Consider the following 27,543-nt stretch of genomic DNA (forward strand, 5'->3'; position numbering starts at 1 on the left):
GTACATCATTCAAGACACTAAAAAATGAATTCTTCATGTTGTAGTCAGGGTGAACTAACGCCCAACCACAGAGTGTAACTATCCAGTGTGTCCTAGAAAGCACAATTCCAAGACCCTCTTTTCCGTGGCTGTGAAATTAGAAGGAACATGCTTTTCTGGAGGACTTTCACAAGGGTCTCTATTTCCTACTCTGTGGCCTTTGCATATGGATGAATGCAGAGGGAGGTGAGTGCTGTTCCTCTTTGAAGGAAGACAGTGCTGCAGGGTTGAAGTATGTTTTATAGGACTGGGTTACTGCATGGAGTGAGCGCCATCCATAGTGTTTTCTTTCTATCTCAATAGTTAGAGATCCAGTTAATGTAAAAGGGTTTAGATTCCCAGCTGAGAAGGGCTCCTTCCGTCCTCTGGCCCTTTTCCTTCTGTGGGACCCTGTGTTATTGTTAGGGATTACCATGATCACTGATAAGAACTGCAGAGTCCTCCTGGGGGCCCTCTAATTAGGTCTACTCTGTCGTAAGGTTTTGTTCACTAGACATTTCTGCCTTGCCATCATAATTAACGGAGAACAAGAGGAAAGCCCTCACATTTAGCCTATAAACTTTCATAGTGTCACCCAAGCAGCAATCCGACTTTTCTGGTCTGGCCCTTATAGAGCCTTACAGTTACTTTGCAATTTCCTGGGAGGCTTGTGGTGCATAGGTAGGGAGCTATAATGTTAGAGTCCAGGAATGACAAATTTTTTGTGAGTCCCCTCCATGGAAGGGAGTCTAGTGAGAGGAGACTTGGGGGTCTGTCTTTAACATTTGGGGGAATGTTCTGGGATGCCATTTTCTAAATCTCTGGCCCGCATTGACTGTACCAAATAATGCTTTCTTCAGTGAAAGTACTTTCCAATATTATTTATAAAGGAGACTTTTCTCCCAAATGTGACTGAAAATATGTGAATGCCTGCCTTTAAGGACATAAAGTTTGGGGCACCAAAAGGTGAACTATTATATCCTTCTAAAGTGATGCCAAAACACAGTGGAAATCAGTTTCTCTTAATCATTCACGCTTGAGTTTTTTTGGTTGGTTTTTTTTTTTTTTTTTTTTTTTTTTTTGTGGGAGGGGAGGGGGTGTTCTGCTACTAGACTTACTTTCCTCGTGAAAAGTGTGCTTATTTTCATTTTACATTTCTCTACTTGGTACCTTTTGGTGTCTACCCTGTCCCCCGTTGGGGAAAAATATCAAAAGCTCATTGAAGGCTGAGGTCAGTGAAGCCTGAGTCCTCAGATGCCTTTGGCACCTCCCATCCACATTTTGTTCTCTGCCCTGCCCCACCTTTGAGTGTCCTGTGGAGAGGACTGGAGGTCACTTCCTGAAGCTTGTCAGAAAGGCGCCTTCCTTCTCCTCGCAGGAGTCTCTAAAGGATGTTTAAGGGACAAAAGTTTTCCACACCCTGGGGTTGTAGCATTTCCCAGGCTGGCAGCACTTAGGAAGCCACAGAAGAAGAGACGTCAGCGGTGAAATGGCCTGTGGCCCATGCACCACAGCCACGTGGTGTCCCTCCTCACACTCAAGTGACAAAATAGAGAGAAGATGCTGAAATCCTGAAGTGATCTTTACCTCTCGATTCTGGAGAAACCGTAAACGCATAAGGGATCCAGTCTCCATACAATTCTCTTTTTCAAATTGCATAGCACAGAAAGGGCATTTTATATAATGCTTGGACATCTGTAAAAGTCATTTCCAGAACTGGGAAATGAAGTTCCAGAACTTTGCAAAGGCAGCCTGGAAAACCAGTGCCTTTTCCCTACTGAGGGGCAGCTGAGATGCGGAGAGGTTCAGTGACTAGCCCAAGGTCACATGTGAGTTGACTGGAACCTCAGACCCCTTCTGGTCAGCATGTGTAAACAGAATGAGGACAGCAACAAAATGAAGGCCTTAAGTTGTTTGTAGGAACCTGAAGCAGAATTTGACCATTAGATTAATTTCTGTTCATTCATTAGTGTTCATTTAGGGGGCTGGGTGTCCCAAGCAATACTGGTGAAAATAATTCCTTAGCTCACCGAGAACACAGCAAATCTTATTTTTTTTTTTATACTTTTTGGCACAAAACTGAGAAAGTCTAATTGAATAGTGTTTCCTCTTTGAGGTTTGACATAGAAATGGCTGGAGGTAGCTTATACTCCTAACCAGTACCTGCCATGTTTTCATTGTCATTGGGCTTTGACAAGGCAACTTGATATTTCATTCATTTTCTTTTTTCTGTTAGAATGGACGAAAATATGGGTGAGCAGTTTTTTTAACAGACCTTCCTGCTAACCCCTTTATTTCTAATTTAAGGTTTTTATAGCATTGTAATTTGTACACTATTTTGTTTTCTCCTATGCTATGGTAGAACTGTAAAGCAAAAGCCAATGTTGGGGGAGATGCCCCTCTTAGAATAAGCTTTGCTAACGTATGTAAAAGAAGAGTTAATTTGTATGCCAACTTTTAATAACAGAGACAGGGTTACTCTAGGTTTGGAACTAGATATTTTGCCTTGAATAGTAAGTTTAAAGAGGGAATGGAGTATATAATCTTAAAACATGTGCTTCATTTTACCAAAAAAAAGTGAGACTCAGGAAAATAAGGACCCTTAAAACTGTATCAATTAGTTAGATACTTTTCTTTCTTGAAATTCTTCATCTATACAGTTATCATCTTCAAAGGACTTCGTACTTTATGAGCTATTCCAAATCACTGTTGTTAGTGCGTAGTTTGAAATGTGTAAATATTTGACATAGAATACTGGAAATACGTATACACATGAGTGTGTGTGTGTAAGGATAGATAGGTGTGTGTGTCCGTGTCGCAGCGATTTATTTTTATCCTGCCCTACGTTGAAATGAAATAGATGTGATGATTCAGTATCCATTTCCTTCATAGTTTATTTTGATTTCAGTTTGACCTCTTTTAGCTGGGTAATAAGTGCCAATTTTTGATTAGTTGGGAGATATTTTCTGTTCCTGGAAATAACTGGATCCGCACAAGACTAGAGGGCCTGATAGAGCCATGTCCCTCATGGGCTCAGATTCATCTGGAGCTGTTGCCTTTGCCAGGGAAGAGCACATATTTTGATGTGAGCTACTTGCCTTTTCCTGGTTTACGTGTTAAAAAGAGTGCTTTGCAAACTCTTGTACTACAGGATCCCCGAAGAGGATTTCAGTTGATTTAACTTCTACATTGCTAAAGCGTCACGTGCAGGGCTTCCATCCCAGGTATAGACTTGCAGGGCGTGTCTCCCAACGTTTCCTCCTTTCAAGGCAAAACCATTTATTAAGTTGTCATCACATCACAGGGAAAATGGGTCCTTTTTCCCCTCCTTTCTATAATTTCTAGGAATGTTCTTTACTAGAAAGATGTATATGTATGTCTCCAAACCTCAAGCAGAAGAATAAGAGAAAAAAAAAAAAAAGAAAAGAAAAAAACTTAAAAAGAAAATCCCCCAAAGCTTCCATTCCTTACTAGGACTGAAAACCAGTATGGTGATGTACAAGTGAGGGCACTACTGAAATAGGCAAGAAGGGCTCTAACCTGGAGATGAGAGCTCGGTAGCTTTAAGCTAGCACCTTCAGCAAATCACCTCAATTCTGTACCAACTTCCTCATTTGTAAAGAAAAAAGATGAAAAGCTTCAAGATGCATTTCAGCACCCAAGTCATGGGTTCTTTGGAAGATAAGATACTCTAATAGAAGTACGAACATGAAAGATCAATAAGGAAAGTAAAACTCTTAAGAGCTTTCTGTGCATTGAAGTGTTTTCTTCCCCTCAAGTTGAAATTTAGAGGGCTGTAGACACGCACAGAAGCAAACGTTGGTTTTGTGTTCTCTGTAATATGAATACAAGCTTCATGGGACAAATCAAGAAGTCGATCGATCTCTTAAAAAGCAAATTGAGTCAGGTGTGGTGGCTCGTGCCTGTAATCCCAGCACTTTGGGAGGCCAAGGCGGATGGATCACTTGAGGTCAAGAGTTTGAGACCAGCCTGGCCAACATGTCAAAACCCCGTCTCTACTAAAAATACGAAAATTAGCCGGGTGTGGTGGTGAGCACCTGTAATCCCAGCTACTTAGAAGGGTGAGGCAGGAGAATCACTTGAATCCGGGAGGCAGAGGTTGCTGTGAGCTGAGATCGCACCACTGCACTCCAGCCTGGGTGACACAGTGAGACTGTGTCTCAAAAAAAAAAAAAAAAAAAAAAAAGGCAAATTGGAAATGTTAGCTCTTAAAATAAAAACAATTAAAACTTTCATAAATTTACAAAATTGGGGATCTCTCATAGCAGTTTCTAGTGGTCCAGTTTTTTGAGGGAGGAAGAATGTCTCCATGTAATTGATGAGAAATCTGGAAAATTAACAGTGGGCATGGAACCCTTTCTAGAGGTGGTCCTAGAGAGAAGGTGAAATGGGCATAAAGGAAATATTAGAGTCAAGAGCTTAGGGAGTTTACAAAGCCACTGGCAAGCCCAGGCTTTACAGATGAAACAACAGGACCAGAGAAATTATTTTCTTAAGGCCTCCTATCTAGGCAGTGAATTCTTTCCTGGAGCTGTTTTCCTGACTTGTTACAGTAATGCTTTGTCTTCTGTGATAGAGTATCAGAAGGACTTCAGGGCATCCAGATGCAAAGCTGTTTTACATCTGAGGAAATAATGTTGGTTGCTCATTGAATAACCAGGCTGAGAAGGTGCTTCCATCTGATCCGTGAGATAACTTACTTTCTACTCTGTACTCCTGCTTTTTACTCTGTGTTATAGTGAATCTGGACCGCATTCCTCCCAACATCTCTGCTTCCCAGCTTACCTCTTCCTTCATTCAGGGTCCTTTACACTGAATCCCCTCTCCTGCAATCCAGTTTCATATCCAAGATCATAATGCTTCCTTCAATAAAGAAGCACAGACTGGGTCCAGACAGACTCCACTTGTCTACTAGCAAGAAGGGATACCTCTCCTACTCTGATGTCACACGTCTTTCCTATGTCATATCACATTCCTCTTCATACCATACAGAAGTTCTTCATTTACTCTTTTTTTGTTGTTTTTTAAAGAAAAGCTATGCATGAGAATAGTGCTTTTCAAATTGGTCACATTGGTAGATAACAGCATTTAAAAATACATAAAAATGTAAGACTGCATCACTTACTGTAGGTTTTGTTTGAAAATTCTTTTATAATAGTTACATATATAGGTACATGTTTATATGCATGAATTTGTACTTATATTTATACACACACATACACATGTACATACATGTTTATGCGTGTACCATGTTACAATGTAGAATGTATTTCTTATTGTGGATCCTGGTCAGAAAAATTAAGACCACTTACTAGAACAAAAACTGTATGAGTGGTTTATTTCTTTATGTAATATTTATTGAGCAACTGCTGTGTGCTGCTGTACATGCTTGGGATATATCAGAGAATAAAATAGACAAAGAAGCTTGCCCTTGTGGAGCTTATAAAGAGGAAAGACAGAAAGTAAACATAATAAGTTTTGTGAAAGAAGAAAAAATAAAACAGGAAAAGGGGGAGAGAGGGCCCAGGTGCCATGGCCCACGCTGGTAATAACATACTTCGGGAGGGAGGCTGAGGCAGGCAGATCATTTGAGGTCAGGAATTCGAAACCAGCCTGACCACCATGGTGAAATCACGTCTTTACTAAAAAACAAAACAAAACAAAAAAACAAAAATTATCCAGGCGTGGTGGCGGGCGCCTGTAGTCCCAGCTACTCAGGAGGCTAAGGCAGGAGAATCGCTTGAACCTGGGAGACAGAGGTTGCAGTGAGTCAAGATTTGCATTCCAGCCTGGGAGACAGAGTTGAGACTCCTCAACAACAACAAAAAAGGCGCCCGGGAGGGGGGCGGTGGGGAGTAGAGGAAGAGGGCATGGGAGGAGGCCGGTGTGGCTGGATCAGTCAGAGGGAGATGGGGCGATAGGCGGCGGGGTCCTGACAGGAGCCGGGACATGTGGGACATTGTTAGGAGTTTGGCTTTCACCAATGAAAGGGGCACTCGCTAATGTCGCCTGTACAGGATCACCTGATGGACCTCACAGTAGCCCTTAGGAAACCAGTTCATTTCTAAGTGGAGGATAGAGGATCCTCATACACACTGTACTCCACTGTCAATTTCCTTTCCACTTGGCTTCCCGCTTCAAGTCAGGAGCTTGAGTCTTTCATTTTCCCTGAGAGCTGCTGGCAGTACGCCTAGTTGAATCAATAAATAGTGAAGGAGAAAATGTAGGATGATTAGCTTTAGCTAAACATATGACTGTACTAGAATATACCGATAGATGTGGGTTAGCTGTTGCTAAGCCAGATAGCCTAAGAAACTGACTTAGTGGCTGACGGTCTCCCAGAAGCTTCCTGTTTTTTTTTTTTTTTCAGACTATGCATAGCAGATGTTTGGAATTTTTTTAGGCACCTGAGGGTAGGAATGCTGTCAGTTGCTGGTGAAAATCTTTACTGTGATTAGATAACATTAGAATTTAATAAATATTAATATATGAAGTCTGCTGTCTGCCTTAACCTTGCTAGGAATTTATTTCACATAGATAACTCCTGATAACCAGTCTTTGGCAACTGTGTATGTTTCACATTTGGTTTTTTTTTTAATTGTGAAGAGCAAGAGATTCATGTCATCGGTCTCAGTCTGCCTTTAAAGAAAGGAAAATAGTAATAGATTTTTTTTTTTCTTTTCCTTGTTCACACCAACCTATCTGTAATTCCTTTGTGCAAAAAGTTGTCTTTCGGGATATACAAATGAATTAAAAAGCGAGAAGTTGGTGGAGTGAAGAAGGGGGAATTCATTTGAGAGAACTCAGGGCTTAAGGTATGACAGCTTGGTACGTCCTCAGAACACCAAGGAGTTTGGAAAGCCTGGAACAAGCTTACATTTGGAGGCCTTCCAAGAGCTGAGTGGATAGGCAGATGCCAAACTGTGAAGGCTGTGGTCTTTGCTGAGGAGTTTGGATTTGTATTTGAAAGGCGGTGGAAAGTCACTAAAGAATTGTAAGCAGGGGAGTGACATAATGAAATATGTGTTTCATAAAACCAGCCCAGTGACTCCGGGATCCTTGAAGGCGGATGGATTTGTTGGGGGCAGGGAGGGGTGAGGCTTATCAAAGAGTTCAGTGAGGAGGCTGTTAGGATAATCCAAGGGTGAAAAACTCCAGGACGAAGGAATACAAAGAAATGTTATCTGGGTTAGTGGTCCTCAATCCTGGCTGCCTTTAAACGTAGGGAGCTTTTCTGAAATACAATGTCCAGGCCCTACCTAGACTGAGTGAATCAGAATACTTGGGGACGGGGTGGTCGATGTTTTTAGAAAGCTCCCAGGCCAGGCACGGTGACTTACGCCTGTAATCCCAGCACTTTGGGAGGCTGAGGCAGGAGGATTGCTTGAGCCCAGGAGTTTGAGATCAGCCTGGGCAACACAGCGAGACTCTGTCTCTACAAAAAAAAGTTAAAAACTTAGCCAGGCATGGTGGTACACGCCTGTAGTCCCAGCTACTGAGGAGGCTGAGGCAGGAGGATTGCTTGAGCCCAAGAGTTCAAGGCTACAGTGAACTGTGATCGTGCCACTAGACTCCAGCCTAGGTGACAGAGTGAAACCTTGTCTCAAAAAAAAAGAAAAGAAAACTCCCCAGCGCAATGCTACCTACATCCAGGGCTGGGAGTCACCCGGATCTCCTTACCTTACTACAAGTGTTTTTGGTCGTGATTTGCTTCTCCCAGTGACCTCCCTGTGGAACCCACCCATCAAGTAAAGATGGATTGTAATTAAAGCCGTCGTATCCACGTGCACAACATTCCTGCAAAATTGGCCACCTTGATGTCATCAGAATTGATAAGCAGTGTCTTCCTTCCCATTTGAAGGAATATTTGTCACCACAGGGAGGAGAATGCATCTTGGTTTGGATCAGAAAGCACCGCCTGCCTGCACGCAGCTGACATGGTTCTCTAGCAATTTAAAGCATCAGCTTTTTCATGAATCTTCGCCCATATGTCTATCAGATTTTAGGGAATCCAGGGAATCTGCAAAGTGCTTGAATTTTCTTACGTTCCTTTAATTTCTGAGAATTGCATTTTAAAAAAAACAAATTCACTGTACCATTTGCATCAAAGCCTGATTTCGGTAGCATGTTATCGAAGAAGAGAGGAAACCCAAAAGTTCCCTCTGTGAAGCTAGAGCGAATGGAAGATTGAAGTAATCATATCTTGGTTCGACCCAATTACTGTTGCTCAACCAGCTAAGATAACAGAGTTCAAAAGAATGATGCTGGGGGTGGGGAATTTTTGTTCAGCTTACTGTTGAGGGGTGATGGGAAGACAGGATCATCCCGTCATGCCAGGAAATGTGCAAATATGGCCTAATGGTTCCCAGCCATACACAAAAGGGTGTCCGGTACCTCATCCATCTAATGTCCAGAACTGCTTTGTGAAACGACTTTGACAAAAGCTGTTTCCAATAAAAATTTCCTGTTTCCTCCTAAGGCATTTGTCTGTTGTTTGCTTAGAGAAAACCCAGGTATAAAAGTTTCATTGTATTTCCATTGTATTTTTAGTTTCTAATGGCATTTTTGTTCAGTGGGGAATGTTTTTTAAAAATCATCCTCGTAATTTTCACATCACCACCCACATACATTGAAGGGAAAATCACACACTCAGAGCTGTGTTAGAGGCCCCCCAAAACAAGCATGGGGTACATAAAGGTGTCCAAAGTAATGTAATATATGTGCGGTTTTCTGTAATATTTTAGATTTTATTCATTGTTACATAATATATATCATATATATTTGTTACATAATATACATTATATATATATGTATGGTTTTTTTTTTTTTTGAGATGGAGTCTCATTTTGTGACCCAGGTTGGAGTGCAGTGACCCAATCTCGGCTCACTGCAACCTCCGCCTCCTGGGTTCAAGCAATTCTCCTGCCTCAGCCTCCTGCATAGCTGCGACTACAGGCACCTGCCACCACGCCCGGCTAATTTTTGTATTTTTAGTAGAGACGGGGTTTCACCATGTTGGCCAGGCAGGTCTCGAACTCCTGAGTTCAGGTGATCTGCCCGCCTTGGCCTCCCAAAGTGCTGGGATTACAAGTGTGAGCCACCACGCCCAGGCTGTTACATACAATATTTTTAAAGGGAAGAACCTGTCTTGCAGGAAGAACATTGCATTTTTGTAAGTGATTGTTACCTCTCTCACTACGGCATTTGAATGTAGAAATCTCAGTTTTTAAAATTTTTTTATAAGTTTTGGTTTTTTTTTTGAGATAGAGTCTCACTGTATTGTCCAGGCTGGTTTTGAAGTCCTGGGCCCAAGCAATCCTCCCACCTCAGCCTCCTGAGTAGCTGGGAACACAGGAAGGAATTCTTTTTCCTTTTTACATTTTTTGTAGAGATGAAGTCTCGCAATTATTGCCCAGACTGGTCTTGAACTCCTGGCCTCAAATGATACTCCTACCTAGACCTCCCAGAATGCTGGGATTACAGGCGTGAACCACTTCGCTTGGCCTCAGAAAGCTCATTTTTAAGGAGAGGTGGTTACTTCTCTGTCTGTTTCCTCATGTGTTTATCTCAGAGATATTAGTAATCCACATTTTAGGATCAATATGAGGTGTAAATGAACTCATATGCACTAGTGCTTAGACAGGGCCTTATGCATATTAAGCACTCAGTAAAGTGACGCATTGATAGAACTGTTGAGAGGCAAATGGGAAGACTGCATGGAGGAGGTGGCATTTGGTTGGGATCTTGAAGGATGAGTGAAATTTCATCTTGAGCATTTCAGGCCAGAGTACAGTGTGTGTGGAGATGGGCACCAAATTTACTTTGGCTAGAATGCTCGGCTTCAGGGAGCTGAACAATTAGGTTGGCCAAGTGGAGAGCCTTGAAAACCTTGCCGGGGTGTTTAGACCTTTTTTTTTTTTTCTTTTTTTTTTTTTTTTTTTAAATATATAGGGTCTTGCCCTGTTGCTCATGTTGGAATGCAGTAGTGTGGTCACGGCTCACTGCAGCCTCGACCTCCTGGGCTCAAGTGGTCCTTCCACCTCAACCCCTCAAGTAGCTGGGACGACAGGTGTGCGCCACCATGCCTGGCTAATTTTTGTATTTTATGTAGAGATGGGGTCTCCCTGTGTTGTTCAGGCTTTTCTTGAACTCCTGGACGCAACACAGTCCACCCAACTCTGCCTCTCAAAGTGCTAAGACTACAAGCGTGAGCCACTGCACAGAGCCCGGACCTGATTCTTTAGGCATGCAGCTCCAGCGAAGTTTGCGAAGGAGAGAGAAGATTAATGCTGTAACTCAGAAAGTTTGACGAGTCAGGATTGGTGGACAGATTCTCTTCAGAGAGGGGAGTCTACAGACCCAGAGTTTTATTAAGAGTTAGGAGACACTTTGGGAGGCCGAGACGGGCGGATCACGAGGTCAGGAGATCGAGACCATCCTGGCCAACACGGTGAAACCCCGTCTCTGCTAAAAAATACAAAAAACTAGCCGGGCGCGGTGGCGGACGCCTGTAGTCCCAACTACTCGGGAGGCTGAGGCAGGAGAATGGCGTGAACCCAGGAGGCGGAGCTTGCAGTGAGCTGAGATCCGGCCACTGCACTCCAGCCCGGGCGGCAGAGCCAGACTCTGTCTCAAAAAAAAAAAAAGAGTTAGGAGATTAGAGCAAAAGTAATGGCATGAATCGGGGAATGAAACTCTGTGACTCGCATGTGGATATAGGTTCGTTTCACATTAAATAAAACAAAAATAACTGATTTTTTAAAATCAGTATGTACATTGGATTGTTAGTACTTTCTCTTGACCCATGAATTGGAAAGTGTAGGAGTGAGGTCAACAAGTATTCCATTTTCTAAAAAATATGTGACAACTTTTTACAGTTTTCTAATTCTGATTTCTACAAAAACAGTGGGTTAGGGTCTCATTGGAATGCAGCCTAAGTTTTCATGAGTGGACTTTTTGTGTTGGTAAAATAGTCATAGGCTTGTCTATTTCCCATGGTTTCACATCAAAAGGAAAGACAAATTCTCATTTTTTTAGGGTGAAGACAAGAAAGGATAAGATGACTCGATCTCTGCCATTTGGGGAGTACTGCTTTTTAGCCGTTGTATAAACTGTTAATTAAATTATCTGCTGAAGAAGCAAACGTTCGCCTGTTTACATTCTTTCTAACTAAGTGGCCCTAAGAGTGACTATTTTGACACAGCTTTTCTGATCAATTTATGACCATTTGGAGTCATTTTATTTCTTAGACAGGGCCAGTAGAAAATAAGAGAGATAGCCAGGCACAGTGGCTCATGCCTCTTATCTCAGCTACTTGGGAGGCTGACATGGGAGGATCATTTGAGCCCGGAAGGTCGAGGCTGCAGTGAGCAGTGATTGCACCACTGCACTTTAGACTACTGAGCAAGACTCTGTCTCAAAAAAAAGGCCAGGTGCGGTGGCTCACGCCTGTAATCCCAGCACTTTGGGAGGCCGAGGCAGGCGGATCATGACGTCAGGAGATCGAGAGCATCCCGGCTAACACGGTGAAACCTCGTCTCTACTAAAAATACAAAAAATTAGCCGGGCGTGGTGGCGGGCGCCTGTAGTCCCAGCTACTCGGGAGGCTGAGGCAGGAGAATGGCGTGAACCCGGGAGGCAGAGCTTGCAGTGAGCCGAGATTGCGCCACTGCACTCCAGCCTGGCAACAGAGGGGACTCTTCTCAAAAAAAAAAAAAAAAAAAAGAACAAGACAGGAATATGCATTTTTGTGTTCCTCAAATCACATAGGAGCTTAAATAAATACTTTGTAAAGTTAGATTGTTTAAAAAACTATTATCTTACATCTTCCATGCCTCTTGGCATGAAACTATTTTTCTAAGTAAAGCAGGCTCATGCTTTGGCAGTATTGGCTAGTGAATTGGTATCTAATTAAGGCTTTTGTATGTGTGCTGACCTAGTGCCGTGTCTCTCTCGTCAAAAAAGGGCGGGCATTGAGAATTTTTGGTTACTCACCACTTATTAAGTTAAATATTAAGAAAGCAAGCACATTTACTTTTTAACAGTCTATTGTTCAATGTCTAACAATCTGTTCAGTGAAAATAACCTCTAAGTAGCCAAATGAAATGTGTTTTTAAAATAGTTTTAAAACAAGCAGCCTTTTTTCTTTCCATATCTATCTTTTGTAGGAGGGGGCGGGCACACAGATAAGGCAAAAGTAATGTCTTCATTCTTTTTTTTTTTTTTTCTTTTGGTTACAGAGTCTTACTCTGTTGCCCAGGCTGGAGTGTAGTGGTACCATTGAGGCTCACTGCAGCCTCAGCCTTCCAAGCTCAAGCAATCTTCCCACCTCAGCCTCCAGAGTAGCTGGGACTACGGGAGGGCACCACCACCCCTGACTAATTTTTGTAATTTTTTTCTTTGGTAGAGACAGTTTTGCCATGTTGCCCAGGCTGGTCTTGAACTTCTGGGCTCAAATGATCCTCCCACCTCAGCCTTTCAAATGCAGGGATTATAGGCGTGAGCCACCACACCCAGTCTAATTTCCTTATTTTTTAAAATAAAATGTTGAGCTTGTATATGTTTTTCCAGCAATATCGTTTTCTGGGAAGTGTTTATTTTATAATTTTATTTAAAACATCTTTATTTCCTTACTGAGACAAAATGTGGATATACACATATGAAAAAAGGTAAGCTCAAATGATTCACTTTGGACAATTCTACACTTCTATTCAGTGCAGACACTGAAGTTCTTCCACACTGATGTCACTCTATCGTTCGCTCCCAATTCAATCCTAAGTCTTGGGTTGAATAATGCTACTTTCACTGCTACACTGAAAAGATTAATGAAGTTCACTTTGCCATGCTATTTATTTCCAGGCTACTGCCATAATTGTTTTTAGTTTGGGTATTAAGGAACTCATCAGGAGATGGCAGGTTTTGTTGTTTTTTTTTTTTCTCTTTCCTGTGCTCAGTGAGTAAATTCCCACTTGCTTTAATGAATTTGGATTTTCTTAATTACCTTTCTTCAAAGGCCAAGGAACTCATGAAGTAATAGGTGAAAAAGTGCTTTGGAAACATAAAGTTACTGGACAAAAATAAGATGTGTACACTTCTAATATGAACTATTAGTCTCCCACTTGGTTAAGAGAGATGCTTAATGAAGATTTGAATGTGGCATTAATTATGCAATGCTGAGAGCTTTGTAAATGAGTGAATAGACTTGTGTAACTGAGTACTCTTATGGCCTGAGGAAGGTGAGAGGAAGAGTTGAAAGGAATATTCTTTGTACAAGCAGAGACGCCAGCTAATGTTCCCAGGACCTCCTCAGTGAGTCAGTTTTAACAGGATTGTAAATATGTGCTCCAATGAGTTTTAACACAGTGTGTCAGTTGCTCTTGGCCTTTCTGTTTATCGATACTATCTACAAGATGTTAAACCACAGGGAGGTAGAAGCTTTATTAGCCATTTCTGCCTGCCAAGATTGTGGGATTTACTGACTTCGTACCCTCCATGTTCCTTGACAGCCTGGGCCTCTCCTACTGGATTAATACCCGTTGAGTACCTGAGCACTCGACAGTGAGACAACACAAGGTCAGGGGCTTTTGAAACACCCAACCCCTGGGTGTCAGAAAGCCTGTGACTGTACTCAGATAAATTTTATTTTAGCGTGTTGGTGGAGGTACTTTGCGGCCTTTTGTTGAAGTGAAAAGTAGTACAATAGGCTGGCCAGGCTTAAAATGAGTTATTTAATCTCTCTTCAACTTTCTCATGATGCCTTATTTTCATAACCATTTGTAATCAGAGCACTTCAGAAGCAGCACAAAATGAGTAACTTGCTCCCAGGACCCCATTTTTGTTTTTCGTAAAGGGAAAATACATCCCCATGTATGTGTGAAAAAATCGGAAAAGACGCATACAAAATGTAAACCATTTGAATTAAACATGTATGTCTGTTTGCTTCTCTGTATTTTCTACGGTAGTCGTGTTTTGCTTGTATCATAAAATCAAAGCTTATTGAGGGAAAATAAGCATGCTGAGGCACACACGGCTAATTTTGTTTTTCTTCTAATTCTGTTCTAGAAATTGAAGCCAAGGAAGCTTGTGACTGGCTACGGGCAACTGGTTTCCCCCAGTATGCACAGCTTTATGAAGGTAAGCTGGGAATGCTATTTTTTAAAAGTTGGCATAATTATAATCCCTTATTCGGGAATATTACTGATCTGCAACTTATTTTCAGCAGTTTTACAGTTTAAATGTTTTATTAAAAAAAAAAAATGTAGTAAGCATGCAAGACCCCCACCACTGAAAACAAAAGCTAGCACCTTGATGATAACAGGCCCATGCCACTCCCCGTCTGCCGCCTGCCACTCTCCCGGCTGCCACCTGCCACTTCCTGCCTAAAGTAATCAGCATCCTGAAGACTATCATTTTCTTCCTTTCTTTTTATATAATTCTATTGCATTTCCTGAAAAGTACATTTTTACAAAGTTATTTTTACCTTTATAAAGAGGGTACTGTGCTGTATGTAATCTCGTGGGGTTTTTATTTTTCACTTAATATTGTATCGTTAAGATTCTTCTGTACTGTATGGCCTGTTGTTCATTTGCTTTGGCTGCTGTGTAATACACCATTGTGTATTACACAAGAAACCACAGTTTATTCATATCCACACTCTGGTTGGCGGGTATTTTGACTTTCTCTGTTTTGCTTTTATAAGCTGTGCTGTTGTGAACATTCTTGCATCTATCTTTTGTGGTACATGCATAATAATTCGTCTCACTTCTATCCCTAGGAACAGAATTACTAGGTAATGAAGAATATGTATGTTCAATTTTACAATGCAAGTTTTTCGAAAGTGCGTGTACCAATTTTCACTCTTACCAATCTATGTATCCACATTTCCTCAACACTTGACATTGTCAGACTTTAATTTTTGCCAACCAAGTGGATATAAAATGATATACAGGTTCTGACTGCCATTTCCCTAATCCTTAATGGTAAGAAGCATTTATTCGTGTCACTTGGCCACATTTGTTTGCTCACATGATGCTTCTCTGAGTGATTTATAAGAGCTCTTTTTATTCTAAATGCGAATCTTTCACTGGTCATGTGTTGCAGATACCTTTCCCAGCATTTGTAATTAGGCATCTCACTTTTCTCTAGGTTGTCTTTTAATGAATATTATGTTTTCTGTGGCATTCAGTTTTTCAATTGAGAAAAATGGTTAAAAAAACAAAAATAGGATCTGGGCTGAATTCTTACCATCTCATTTTCTTAGCAGTGCCCTGGGGATTTCTTGGATACTGAGATCATTCTCTCAGCTTCTGCATACCGTGGGGAGTGCTCACGCTCCATGCATGTCAAGATAAATAGGCTGTTCCTTTATTTATTTGTTTGTTTTGAGATAGAGTCTTGCTCTGTCGCCCTGGCTAGAGTGCAGTGGTGCGATCTTGGCTCACTGCAACCTCTGCCTCCTGGGTTCAAGCCATTCACCTGCCTCAACCACCTGAGTAGCTGAGATTACAAGTGTGTGCCACCCTGCCCGGCTAATTTTTGTGTTTTTAGTAGAGCCGGGGTTTTACCATCTTGGCCAAGCTGGTCTTGAACTCCTGACCTCAGGTGATCCACTCATCTTGGCCTCCCAAAGTGCTGGGATTACAGACATGAGCTACTACACCTGGCCTAGGCTGTTCATTTAAATGGGAGTTTCATTATTCTCTATATGAAGTCAGTTTAAAATAATTACAGCTATGAACTAATGCATTCCATTTTATGGGTAACTTTCAAACAAAGGTTGGGTGAAGAGTAAAGTGATTCCCAAGTTAGAATACCTGGTCTTCCTTATGTAGCCTAGATTGATTGTACGATTTTTTTTTCCAAGAAGATGGATTCTGAATTGTTTTATTATTAGACTGTGTAAAATATCTTACTGTTTCTTCATTCCAGAGAATATTTCCAACCAATTTCTTCTGATTAACTTGCATACTTATTTTGGTGGAGTTGCTTGTCTTTCCTTTAGAGAGAAGTTTTAACCTGTTAACATTTGAAAGGGCTTTAGGGGAAGGAGGACCAGCATTCTATTGGATTTTCAGTTCATAGCTCTGCTGGAGATAAGGAAAGATAACTGCATTGGCAGTGACACCAAAGCGGCTGTCCTTTTGTTCTCCTATTTAGAAATTAAGTTTTCTTCAATTATGCTCATTTTTTGCATTGATTTGCTGCCAGGTAGCACTTTCTTGTGATATATATGTTTGCTAAGAGCCAATTCCAGTCCCTGTGTCACTTCTTTCCTAATCCTAAAGCACAGGGTGCATTTGCACAGGTTGCATTTGGGGTTCCCTCATGTTCCCAAGTCTTTTGAAGCTTAAGCCTGCTTTTGGGGTATGCTGCATATTGTTCTGGGCCGTCGCCTACCCGTTTTTCTTGCCACTGTGTGCTGGGTGAGTACATACACCATACATGCCATACCAACCCACACATGTTCCCCTGTTTAGCTTGATTTGGGTACTTGGCAATTTGTACTTCCTGCTTTTCAACCCACAGTGGAAGTTGAGTTCAGAGAACATCTTCTGTACATCAGTAAACTATCATCTTTTAAAAGCGAGTCCAGGCAAATAAAAGAAAATTACTGATTTAATTCTTTCACTCCTCACTTGCGTTTAATACCTACCAGATTTTTTAGAAATTGTTAATTTGCATTAGAAAAGGAATCTGAAATATGGCTCTGGGTATACTAACTTAGAAATTCCTAAAATAATATAGTTACTTTCTCACATGTAGGTAACAGGCATGTGAAAATTTCAATTTACATTTATAGATCTGATGTTATACTGTGTAAATATTAAAAAGTATTCCTTAATATCAGCTCTGTTAGTTCATCTTGGTGTGTATTCACAGTGAAATACAGGCCAGGAATGGTGGCTCATGCCTATCATCCCAGCACTTTGGGAGGCTGAGGTGGGAGGATCGCTTGAGGCCAGGAGTTCAAGGCCAACCTGGCCAACATAGTGAGACTGCATCTCTATTTTAAAAATTTAGAAACAGACAAACAAAAAAAGCAAAATACAGTGTCACAACCTTCAAACAGTGTTACAACCTGTCTTGCTTTATTTACTAATGCTCTAGTTTGCGTTGACTATAAGTTTTTCTTTTTCCATTATAATGGTTCCACTAATCATTTGTCTAAGAGAGACTTGGTCTATAAATTAGTGAAGAAATGTAATTCTGTGATACTAAATTTTATATATTCATAAATCTTTGGACTATAGCCACTTCCTTGATCTGCCTATATTATCATTTAGGGAACAATGTCAGTAATCCAACTCCAGCCTTCAGAAAAGAAAAGGATCGACTATAAGTTTATACTCATTCTGATATATTATCTCTAGAAAATAGATTACTAAGAATAAGGAATTCCATATCATTCCATAAAACCAGTGATCATAAGAAATAATAAAAACATAGTGAACAGTTATGTGCCCACAAGAGCTGGAACAGGACTAATTACCTGTATCTCCAAAACTACTGACAGCCATGTTTATTCCGCTATGTGGCATTAGCCATTTTGAAGGCCAAAGGGATGTTTTATTTTTTATTTATTTTTTTCAGACAGGGTCTCACTCTGTCATCCAGGCTGAAGTGCAATGGTGTAGTGAGAGTTCACTGCAGCCTCAAACTCCGGGGCTCAGGTGATCTTCCACCTCAGCATCCCATGTAGCTGAGACCACAGGCACGTGCCACTATGCCCAATAAAAATTTTTTTAATTTTTTTTGTAGAGACAGTGTCTCGCCATGCTGCCCAGGCTGGTCTCACACTCCTGAGCTCAAATGATCTTCTCTCCTTGGCCTCCCAAAGTGCTGGGATTAGAGATGTGAGCCGCAGTGCCCAGCCAAAGAGAATTTTTTAGCTTGTGGTGATTCTAGTTTCCTGCTGTGATGACTGATTTCACCCAGGTCTGGTCCAAAGAGTTAGCCCCACACTGAGACACTCCTCCTCCTGGTACTGTAGTAGCATTCTACTGAGGAGGCCCATGATTTGCCCTCATAGCTGGAACTCCAAGAGGGTGATAACTTGCCTTTATCCAGTGGCAATTTTAGAGCTGTTGTAAATTTCCGCAGTGGCTACCTCCACTCTGCTTTTCTTGGGTATATTTACTTACCAAGCGATCTTTTTAGGCAGTCCAGAGAAAGGAATTCCTCCATTGAGTTGACTGTTTTCTCCCTCTGTGGTTTGCAGTTCTGATACAGCTTCTTCATTGTCTTGAGAGAACTGAATGAACTCTTCTACAGATTAAAGGATTTGAGATTCTGTTGTTCGATAGCAACTTTAAAGCTAGCCCTTTTCTTTTTCGGGGAGTTATATCAGTTCCTACAAGGCCATATTGCAGTGCTAATATTTGTTTTTAAAAAAGCGTATCTTGAATTCTCCTTGGCTCTTGATGCCATGTGAGTGGATTACATTCCATTTCCTACCACTTTTCATTGTTCTCTAGGTCTTTCTGTGGCTCAATTTTTCTTCCATGACCTTTTCCCTGATCACACGTGAGCAAAGACACACACACATACACACCGCCCAGCCACGTTAAAAGGCAGCATTCTTCTGACAGTCATTGTGGCTTAAATTATCATTTATACTGGAGGCTTATTGCCTGCTGCTTTGTTTAAAGGTATAACAATGTCCTGAGCCACTTGTCCTTGACCAGAAGCAATATTTTTTGAGTTTCTACCACTTTAAAGCTGAAGCTCCTTTAGGACAGTGATGCAGGATTGGCTTGAATTGCCTTATTGTCCCATAGACCTTGATGGGGAATGAGGCGTCCTACAGGAGGTGCTCAGTACATTGCTGAAGAGTTTCTTCCCCGCTTTGGTAAACTGGGCTATTTGGCAAATTGGGTTATAGGTGCTCAACGAATACATTTGTTTATTTTTCTTATAGATTTCCTGTTCCCCATCGATATTTCCTTGGTCAAGAGGGAGCATGATTTTTTGGACAGAGATGCCATTGAGGCTCTATGCAGGTAAATGGACACGTTTTGAGTGTTTTCCTTTTTTATTTTTTAAGAACACAGTACTTATCACTAAGATAGGCTTTGCTTGCTTTTGTCCTTGCTAATTGTGTTAGGTCTTTATTGGCAAACCATATGGCGATCGGAGACCTTTTAATTAAAAATTAAATAAAATATTGTTATTTAGTATTGCCATTAAAATAGCACACTGTCCTAGGAAGTACTCAAATAATAGCATTCCATATTTGATATGATATAATTGGTGTAACAAGTAACAACTCTAAGGTAGTTAGGAAACTTGGATTAAGGTTTCCTAAAAGGGTACGATGGAAATTTAGCATGTTCAGAGGAATAAATGGAGGGTGGCGTATAAAGACAGGAGCAGCGCTTGCATTCCAGGGAAGCTCCTCTCAATGTCTTCAGTTTTCCCTCATATAAAATAATGATAGGATGAAATAAGGCTATAAAATAACTCAGCACGGTCTTTAACATATAGGCAACAGGCAGTTAAATGATGTGAAATTGAATGAAACTGTCAGAAATTCTTGATGCTTGTGCTTTTGGGTCTTCAAGCTAAGAGGCAGCTTATAGGTTTTAGTGAGGTGGAGGTAATAAAACCTGTAGCAGACAACGATGGGACGCTGATAATCCTTTCAAGCTCTTCATGACATTTTTCATCCTTTCTAATTTTTCTCAAAAGCTAAAATCCCTTAAAAGCTGAATTCTGGGTGAAAAAAATTATACACAGACAAAATTCACATAGGTTGATGTGATTATGAAACTAAATAAGTATTATTTTAATTTCAGGGTTTTTCTGTTTTTGTTTTTGTTTCTGTTTTTTTTGTTTGTTTGTTTGTTTGTTTTTGAGAAGGAGTTTCATTCTTGTTGCCCAGGCTGGAGTGCAATGGCGTGGTCTCGGCTCACTGTAACCTCCACCTCCTGGGTCCAAGTAAATCTCCTGCCTCAGCCTCCCGAGTAGCTGGGATTATAGGTGCCCACCATCACGCCCAGCTAATTTTTTGTATTTTTAGTAGAGGCTGGGTTTCACCATGTTGGCCAGGATGGTCTCAAACTCAAACCTCAGGTGATCCACCTGCCTTGGCCTCCCAAAGTCCAGGGATTATAGGCATGAGCCACTGCGCCCAGCCTATTTGTGTGTGTGTGTGTGTGTGTGTGTTGTTTTGTTTTGTTTTGTTTTGTTTGTTTTAAAGAGAAGGTCTCACTCTGTCGCCCAGGCTGGAGTGCAGTGGCACAATCATGGTTCACGGCAGCCTTGACCTCCCAGCTACAGGTGATCCTCCCACTTCAGCCTCTGGAATAGCTGGGACTACAGGTACACACCACCATACCCAGCTAATTTTTGTATTTTTTGTAGAGATGCGGTCTTGCCATGTTGCTCAAGCTGGTCTTGAACTCCTGGGCTCAAGCAATCACCCATCTCGGCCTCCCAAAGTGCTGGGATTAAAGGAGTGAGCTACCACACCCCGTTTCAGTATTTTTTTTTTTTTAATTTGGAAAAACATCATGAAGGTAGAATGACGTCCAGTATTTCTTTCCTCTTTGTAGGCAAAGAAAGCAGTGGTAGTTCTGTTTTCTGCCTTTCTCGTATAATACAGTGTTATTTGAAGCAACCAAAGTAAGCAGTGGTTTGGGGCAGATAGATGGAATATTTAGAATAGTATATGGACTAGACTAATTCTCATGGCTTAAGAGAGGAAAAAACAAAGAGTCCTCTTAAACAGTGACAGAAACACTGTCACTTTTCTAGTCCAATTAAATGACTGATAGAAATGTACAGGGTATGTACCCATTTTCTGAAAGAAAGCTAATTCTAAGAACTTCACTATGGAGTATAATATCATAACTATGTCATCGGGAATGAAAAAAATGTCACAGATGCAGTTTCGGGAGGGGAAGGAGTCCGCATCTGGAATATGAACTACAGACATTTTTTTAATGTTTTCATGCTTAGCTGTGGAGCAGAATTAATCTGTTTTCAATCCATCACTGGTGATCATGCATATGCATGAGGTCACTTCTGAGATGCATCTTAGGAAATATTTAAGCATTACGTCATTTCACACATTTTAAGCCAGTTAGAGAGTGGGTGCTCTGGACAGCAGCAATAGCTTAGGAATTCTTGGGTCATAAAAATATCACTGCAGCATTTCAGGCCAAAGGGTCATGATTAAATTCTTGAACGCTTTTTCAGAATATCAGTTTGTGAAATGTTGTTTTCCATTTCTGGGAGAAAAAGCATCCTCTGTACTTTGCAATTTACACTGGCTCTGAGTACCTTTTGGGAAGCCACCTTTCTTTGGAGCAAATGAATCTGTGCTGCTAGATCTTTGGCAAAAAGAAAAGCCTAGAAGAAGCAGACTCTGCCAGATATGCTAGTTGGACTTCAGTTTTCTCTCCTGCGTAGAATAACACCTCATAGGAAATGCAGTGATAGATGTCAGAGCGCTTTAAAACTTAAATTATTAGGCCCATATTTGAGTAAGTGCAGAAAGGCCTAGGGTTGGATTTTCTTTTTTAAAAAAGGAAATTCTTCAGAACACAGTAACAGTCATCAACTGGTTTGTAATAGAAAACCCCAGGGCTGTTGTCCACAAGTTCACATAAATGGACTTTTCATGAAAATGATGCCCCTTTTGAGAGGCCTAAACAAATGTTCAGAAGAAAAGGGACCTCTATCAGGTGTATTTCAAGCACCTTCCTTTATTTTATTTATTTTTTTATTTTTTTGAGATGGAGTCTCGCTCTATCGCCCAGGCTGGAGTACAGTGGCGCAATCTCAACTCACTGCAACCTCCGCCTCCCAGGTTCAAGTAGTTCTCTGCCTCGCCCCCGGAGTAGCTGGGATTACAGGCACCCGCCACCACGCCCAGCTAATTTTTTTGTATTTTTTTAGTAGAGATGGAGTTTCACCATATTGGCTGGCTGGTCTTGAACTCCTGATCCACCCGCCTTGGCCTCCCACAGTGCTGGGATTACAGGCGTGAGCCACTGCGCCCAGCCAGCACCTTTGTTTAAAACACATTACAAGTTCTGAGCTGTCAGCTGCATAGTGTAGTTGAGATACTTGTTGTACTGATCATGTGATAGTCACTTCATTTGCTAGACCTGCCTCTTCCAAATACCTTTGGCCTATGGAATTCAAGGGCCAGCAAAATAACGAAGCTACAGTATTATTTGAAATGTTGCCCTGTGGTTTTGGAAGTTCTCTCTAGACTGACAGACTTTTTATAGACTTTTGTCTTTGCCTTGTTGATATTTTCAGAACAGTTGATTTTAAATACATGGGGTAATATAGTTGCAGAAAATCAGCTTAAACATTTTATAAAATCTTTCCCACCTACCTCCTCCTCTGGTACTGGACCATATTTTATGCAGGGATCTTATAAGCGGTCTCATGTATACTGTAGCATTATTCTCAGTTTAGAGTGTTCATGTACCTGTGACATTCACAGATCTTACGGCTCCTTTGGTCAAGAAGTAAGAAGGGGCTTCTTTTTCTACTCAGGGCAAGAAGACTTGTAGACTTTATGGGTTTTATGAGAACAATGACATTATCTTAAATATAAAGTTTGGCAATAACCAAAAGTTACAAGTGTGGGACTATAGGTTTTTTGGATTTAGATCGCTAACCAGCATTTTTACATTCACACTGCAAGGGGTTCATGTATCTGCCCTTGGAGATACATGAGAGAAGTGGCTTGGAGAAGTGGCTTTGGCCTGATCTTGCTAGCTTTACCATATAATGCAATTCCAGTGGTAAGGCCAAGATTATGAGAGCTATACTCAATAGTAATCCTGGAGGAGTGATTGACTTTGTCTTGAAGCATGTGCAGGTAGTATTGTGAACTGTGATTCACTACCAGGATACCTCTTGTGAAATGTTCCTTCTATTGCTTGCCTTTCTAAAGCTTCTGAAAACTATCCCAAATGGCTATTTTCCTTGGGAATTAAAATTGACTCCTTCTATAAACACAGCAAAGAATTATGTGTACTTAAAGTGACAGTTGTATAATGAAAAATAGATTTCCACACTGTCATCTGCAGTGTGCACTTTGTGGTAGAGCAGCCCGTCAGATGCCTGAGCCGTGCACAGCAGCCCACCTTAGAGCACATTCTAACTTTGTCACAGTTTCTGGTCTGTTAAAAGGGAAGCATGTAGCCGGGCACAGTGGCTCACGCTTGTAATCCCAGCAATTTGGGAGGCCAAGATGGGAGGATCACTTGAGCCTCCAGGAGTTGGAGACCATCCTGGGCAACATGGCAAGACCCCATTTCTACAAAAAATAAAAAAAATTAAGCAGGCATGATGGCGCATACCTGTAGTCCCAGCTACTTGGGAGGCTGAGGTGGGAGGATCCTGTGAGCCCAGGAGGTCCAGGCTCCAATGAGCCGTGATAGCACCATTGCATTCCAACCTGAGCGACTCTGTCTCAGGAAAAAAAAAAAGAAAGAAAGAAAAGGAAAGGCTGGGAGTAGCATGTAATTTTTTTTAAAGCAATTGCACAGATTCCAAGAAAATATCTTTAAGAATTGTAACCGCTTTTGTGAGAGTATTACTTGGAAAATGGTTTCTTTCCCCCTTCTCCCTCTTCTCTTCTTTGTTTTTGGCCTGTTTTTACTTTGAATACAATGGGGCCCAGGTCCCCACCTGCTGTGCTTTTATCTGGGTTCCTGCAGCTCCATGCAGAGAAGCTCTTGAACCTTTGATAGGCCAGCCTTGTGCCCCTCCCTCTTCAGAGCAGGTTACAAGTTGCCCAGGAGATAAGAGGGACACATTCCTATGGAGCCCAGCCTGGGCGTGTTCTTAGGGGGATGGGAAAGGCCCAGGCTTCCGGACAGATGGGTTATGAAACCAGCATTTCAGCCACTGTGTGAGGAATCCCTTAGGATATAAGTTGCTTTCATTCATTACTACCATTAATATTGATGTTAGAAAGGAACACAAATGGCCGGGCACGGTGCCTCATGCCTGTCATCCTAGCACTTTGGGAGGCCAAGGTGAGTGCATTGCCCGAGCTCAGGAGATCGAGACCAGTGGGGCAACATGGCAAACCCTCACTTCTACTAAAAATACAAAAATTAGCTGGGCGTGATGGTGGGCGCCTGTAGTCCCAGCTGCTCGGGAGGCTGAGGCACGAGAATTGCTTGAACCTGGCAGGCAGAGGTTGCAGTGAGCCAAGATCGCACCACTGCACTCCAGCCTAGGCAATAGAGCAAGACTCTGTCTCAAAAAAAAAAAAAAAAAGAAAGGAACACAGAAGTTACTGGGTTTGAGAATCACCATGTTTTAATCGTGTGGACTTAGACAAGATCTGTGACCTCCCCAAGCCCCATTTCCTCATTTGTAAAGTGAAGGTTAATCATAATATCTGTACCATAGGTTTGTTGGGAAAATGAAGTAATACATAGGAAGTGCCTAGCATAGTGCCTGGCCCGTAGTAGGCCTCGTTTGTGTAGCTGGAACTATGATTTGATATCAGTACTGTCCCTGTAAGCAAATAAGGTCCCAGCACAGTATGTTCTTTAGGGTCCTCCGGGACAAATGAAAATCACAGAAACCCTAGGGTATAACTCTGGGCTTTAGGTCTGTAATGCCATTAGATTGGTGCTACCAACATAAAAAGATAATGTTGACCTTTAGAGAACTGGCCTCCTGTGTCTTTTTCGTTCGACTAAAATCTAGAGTTTGTGAAGCTAAACCTCTCCCCAGCCCCATAGGCCTCTGTGACTAGTAAATTCGGTTATAAACACCATTCAACCATTAAAGCCCAAATGAAGTCAAGTGACTATTTGATTACAGGTTTGATTAATGGAACCCAGACCTAAGACTAACTGTAACCATTCCGGATTCTTTAAATCTTGAAAACATTTGAGAATTAAAACATTGTGGGTGTAAGTCATTTAAGTAATTGATACCCCCAATAGAGGGACCTTATATCCACTCATTTTAAAGTATGCAGACTTTTTCTTAGTTATTTGTTTTCTTTTCCTCCCCATCAACACAGAATTCTTCTGAACATAGGCACTCTGTGCTATCTTTGTTTATTCTATAAACAGGCTACCACATAAGCTATGAAGTCAAAATTGGGCTTATCAGGCAGGGAAAAATACTTTCTGTTCTGTTGCATCAACATTGTTAGGCAAACCGCAAGAACAGGATCAGGAAGATAAAGCCCTGAGGTGGTCTTACGTTTCCCAGGAATTTGTGTGAATTAAATGATCTTATCTTATGAAAATGTAAGGATTGCAATTTGTAGGAAAAACTGGAAAACTGGTGATAGCAGATAGCAAACAGACACATTACAGGTTCATTTCAGGAAGGATGAGTGATGACCATCTGGGAGATGGCAGGAAAATTGGGGCCTGAAGGGTTGTCATTCATATTTGTACATACCATTTAGTTCAGCATATTTAAAGAGTTTCTTTTTTCAACTATTGCATTATTTCTCTATGAGGCTTTGGATTTTTTCTGTAAGTGTTTTATTTTCAATGGAACTAAATCTCCCTAATTTTAAATTGATACTGCTGTTTGGCAGAGGTCAAAGTATTGATATCGTAATTACAATAGGATGGCTGTTGCAAAGAAGAATGTGACCTGAGTGCTTAATTTTGAACTCAGTAAGATTTGGATCCTTGAAGTTACAGTATGCAGATTCTTTAAGTGATCATTTGTCCTATTGCCATGAGTATGGCACACATTATATTGTCCTATAACAGGAAGCTGTTCAAAATATTGGATATTAAAGAGGGTTTCAATTTCCATTCTGTGCAGGGACTCTAAAATTTTGAACAGCTGTCCAAGATTATGATTCATCAGAGATAACTAAAACTAATTGTTTAAATTTGAGTTTAAATTTGAAATACAAGACACTGTTCATTTTGCCAAAAACTCTACTTGGTTCTTTGTTGCTGTTTCGCTGTTTCTATTTCTGTGAAAGGAGACCTCATAAACTTTTCTTTTTTTTTCTTTTTGTTTTGTTTTTGAAATGGAGTCTGGCTCTATTGCCCAGGCTGGAGTGCAGTGGCACAATCTCTGCTCACCACAGCCTCCGCCTCCCAGGTTCAAGCCATTCTCCCTGCCACGGCCTCCCGAGTAGCTGGCATCAGAGGCACCCACAACCATGCCCAGCTAATTTTTGTATTTTTAGTAGAGATGGGGTTTCACCATGTTGGACAGGCTGGTCTCAAACTCCTGACTTCAGGTGATCTGCCTGCCTCGGCCTCCCAAAGTTCTGGGATTACAGACGTGAGCCACTGTGCCCAGTCAGAAACTTTTCTTTCTTGGCATCACATGTGGCAGTCCATAATGGCTCAACCTAAGAGTTACTGGAAGAATGATTTTTCTCAGTAAGAGCAACTCATTGAGAGTTAAAGAATCAGACTTGACAGTATCATAGCTGTGTGCCATTTCACACTAAAATATAAAAATTACAGTGAAAAACTTTAGAAACATAAAAGTATTTTTATTTTTATTTATTTTGAGATGGAGTCTCGCTCTGTCGCCCAGGCTGGAGTGCAGGGGCGCGATCTCTGCTCACTGAAAGCTCCGCCTCCTGGGTTCACGCCATTCTCCTGCCTCAGCCTCCCGAGTAGCTGGGACTACAGGTGCCCACCACCACGCCCGGCTTGTTTTTTTTTTTGTATTTTTAGTAGAGACAGGGTTTCACCATGTTAGCCAGGATGGTCTCGATCTCCTGACCTCGTGATCCACGCACCTCAGCCTCCCAAAGTGCTGGTAGTACAGGCGTGAGCCACCACGCCTGGCCACGGTATTTTTAAATCACTCACTTTTTAAAGAAGTTTCTAATACTCCTCTAGGTGTTAGATTTTACTGAGTTCCAAGAAACTCCTTAGATATATGAATTGTTTAAAAACAGGTGTTTATCCCCTTAGTAGAGAGTGGTTGCCTATCTTTGCTAACGTTATTTCTTTGCTCTATAGGCGTCTAAATACTTTAAACAAATGTGCGGTGATGAAGCTAGAAATTAGTCCTCATCGGAAACGAGTGAGTATACAAATTGTATAATAGAATGAGGGGGAAGGGGCAAACAAAAAAGTGAATGATGTGTTTTGTAATAGCTTTTGTTTCTCAAAGTCTTAGTTTCTCGTTCCGTAAGCATCTACATCTTGAATGGTATCATCTAGACTCGATAGCCTTATGTAGTTGAAGTCAATAGTTGCAACTAGCCCATTACATTATTTTATATATTATTTTTGACCTGATGACATCAGCTATGATTTTGCCTAACTCAATGTCTGTTACATAATAAAGGGATCATGCTTAAGGAATCTCAGTGGATTTTTGCATTGGTTATAGAGGAAATAAAGCTTATTTCCAACTCTTCTGTCTTCCCAAATATAACAATAACTGTGCTTCAAAGCTGTAGAGGTGAAAGTGAAGGCCGATTTGTGCAATATTGAAGAATAATAAGAGATTTGGAGGGAGGAAAGGAATTGGAGGAGGAAGAGGAGAAGGCAGGAAATCCCACACAGTTTA

The 27,543-nt window shown here is 41.3% G+C and overlaps 1 protein-coding gene across 10 annotated transcripts in view; it reads left to right on the top strand.

Moving 5' to 3' along the window:
- The window catches only part of LOC105491127 (DLC1 Rho GTPase activating protein), a 520,902-nt gene that overhangs the window by 474,007 nt on the left and 19,352 nt on the right, over positions 1-27,543 (top strand). For all 10 annotated transcript variants that reach the window (XM_071068619.1, XM_071068618.1, XM_071068615.1 and 7 more), the window contains 3 exons: positions 14,101-14,172; positions 18,956-19,037; positions 26,988-27,051. In XM_071068619.1, coding sequence (XP_070924720.1) covers positions 14,101-14,172; positions 18,956-19,037; positions 26,988-27,051 — 218 coding nt within the window. The remainder of the gene's footprint in view (positions 1-14,100; positions 14,173-18,955; positions 19,038-26,987; positions 27,052-27,543) is intronic.

This window comes from Macaca nemestrina, chromosome 8 (genome assembly GCF_043159975.1).
Source record: "Macaca nemestrina isolate mMacNem1 chromosome 8, mMacNem.hap1, whole genome shotgun sequence".
Taxonomy (NCBI): domain Eukaryota; kingdom Metazoa; phylum Chordata; class Mammalia; order Primates; family Cercopithecidae; genus Macaca; species Macaca nemestrina.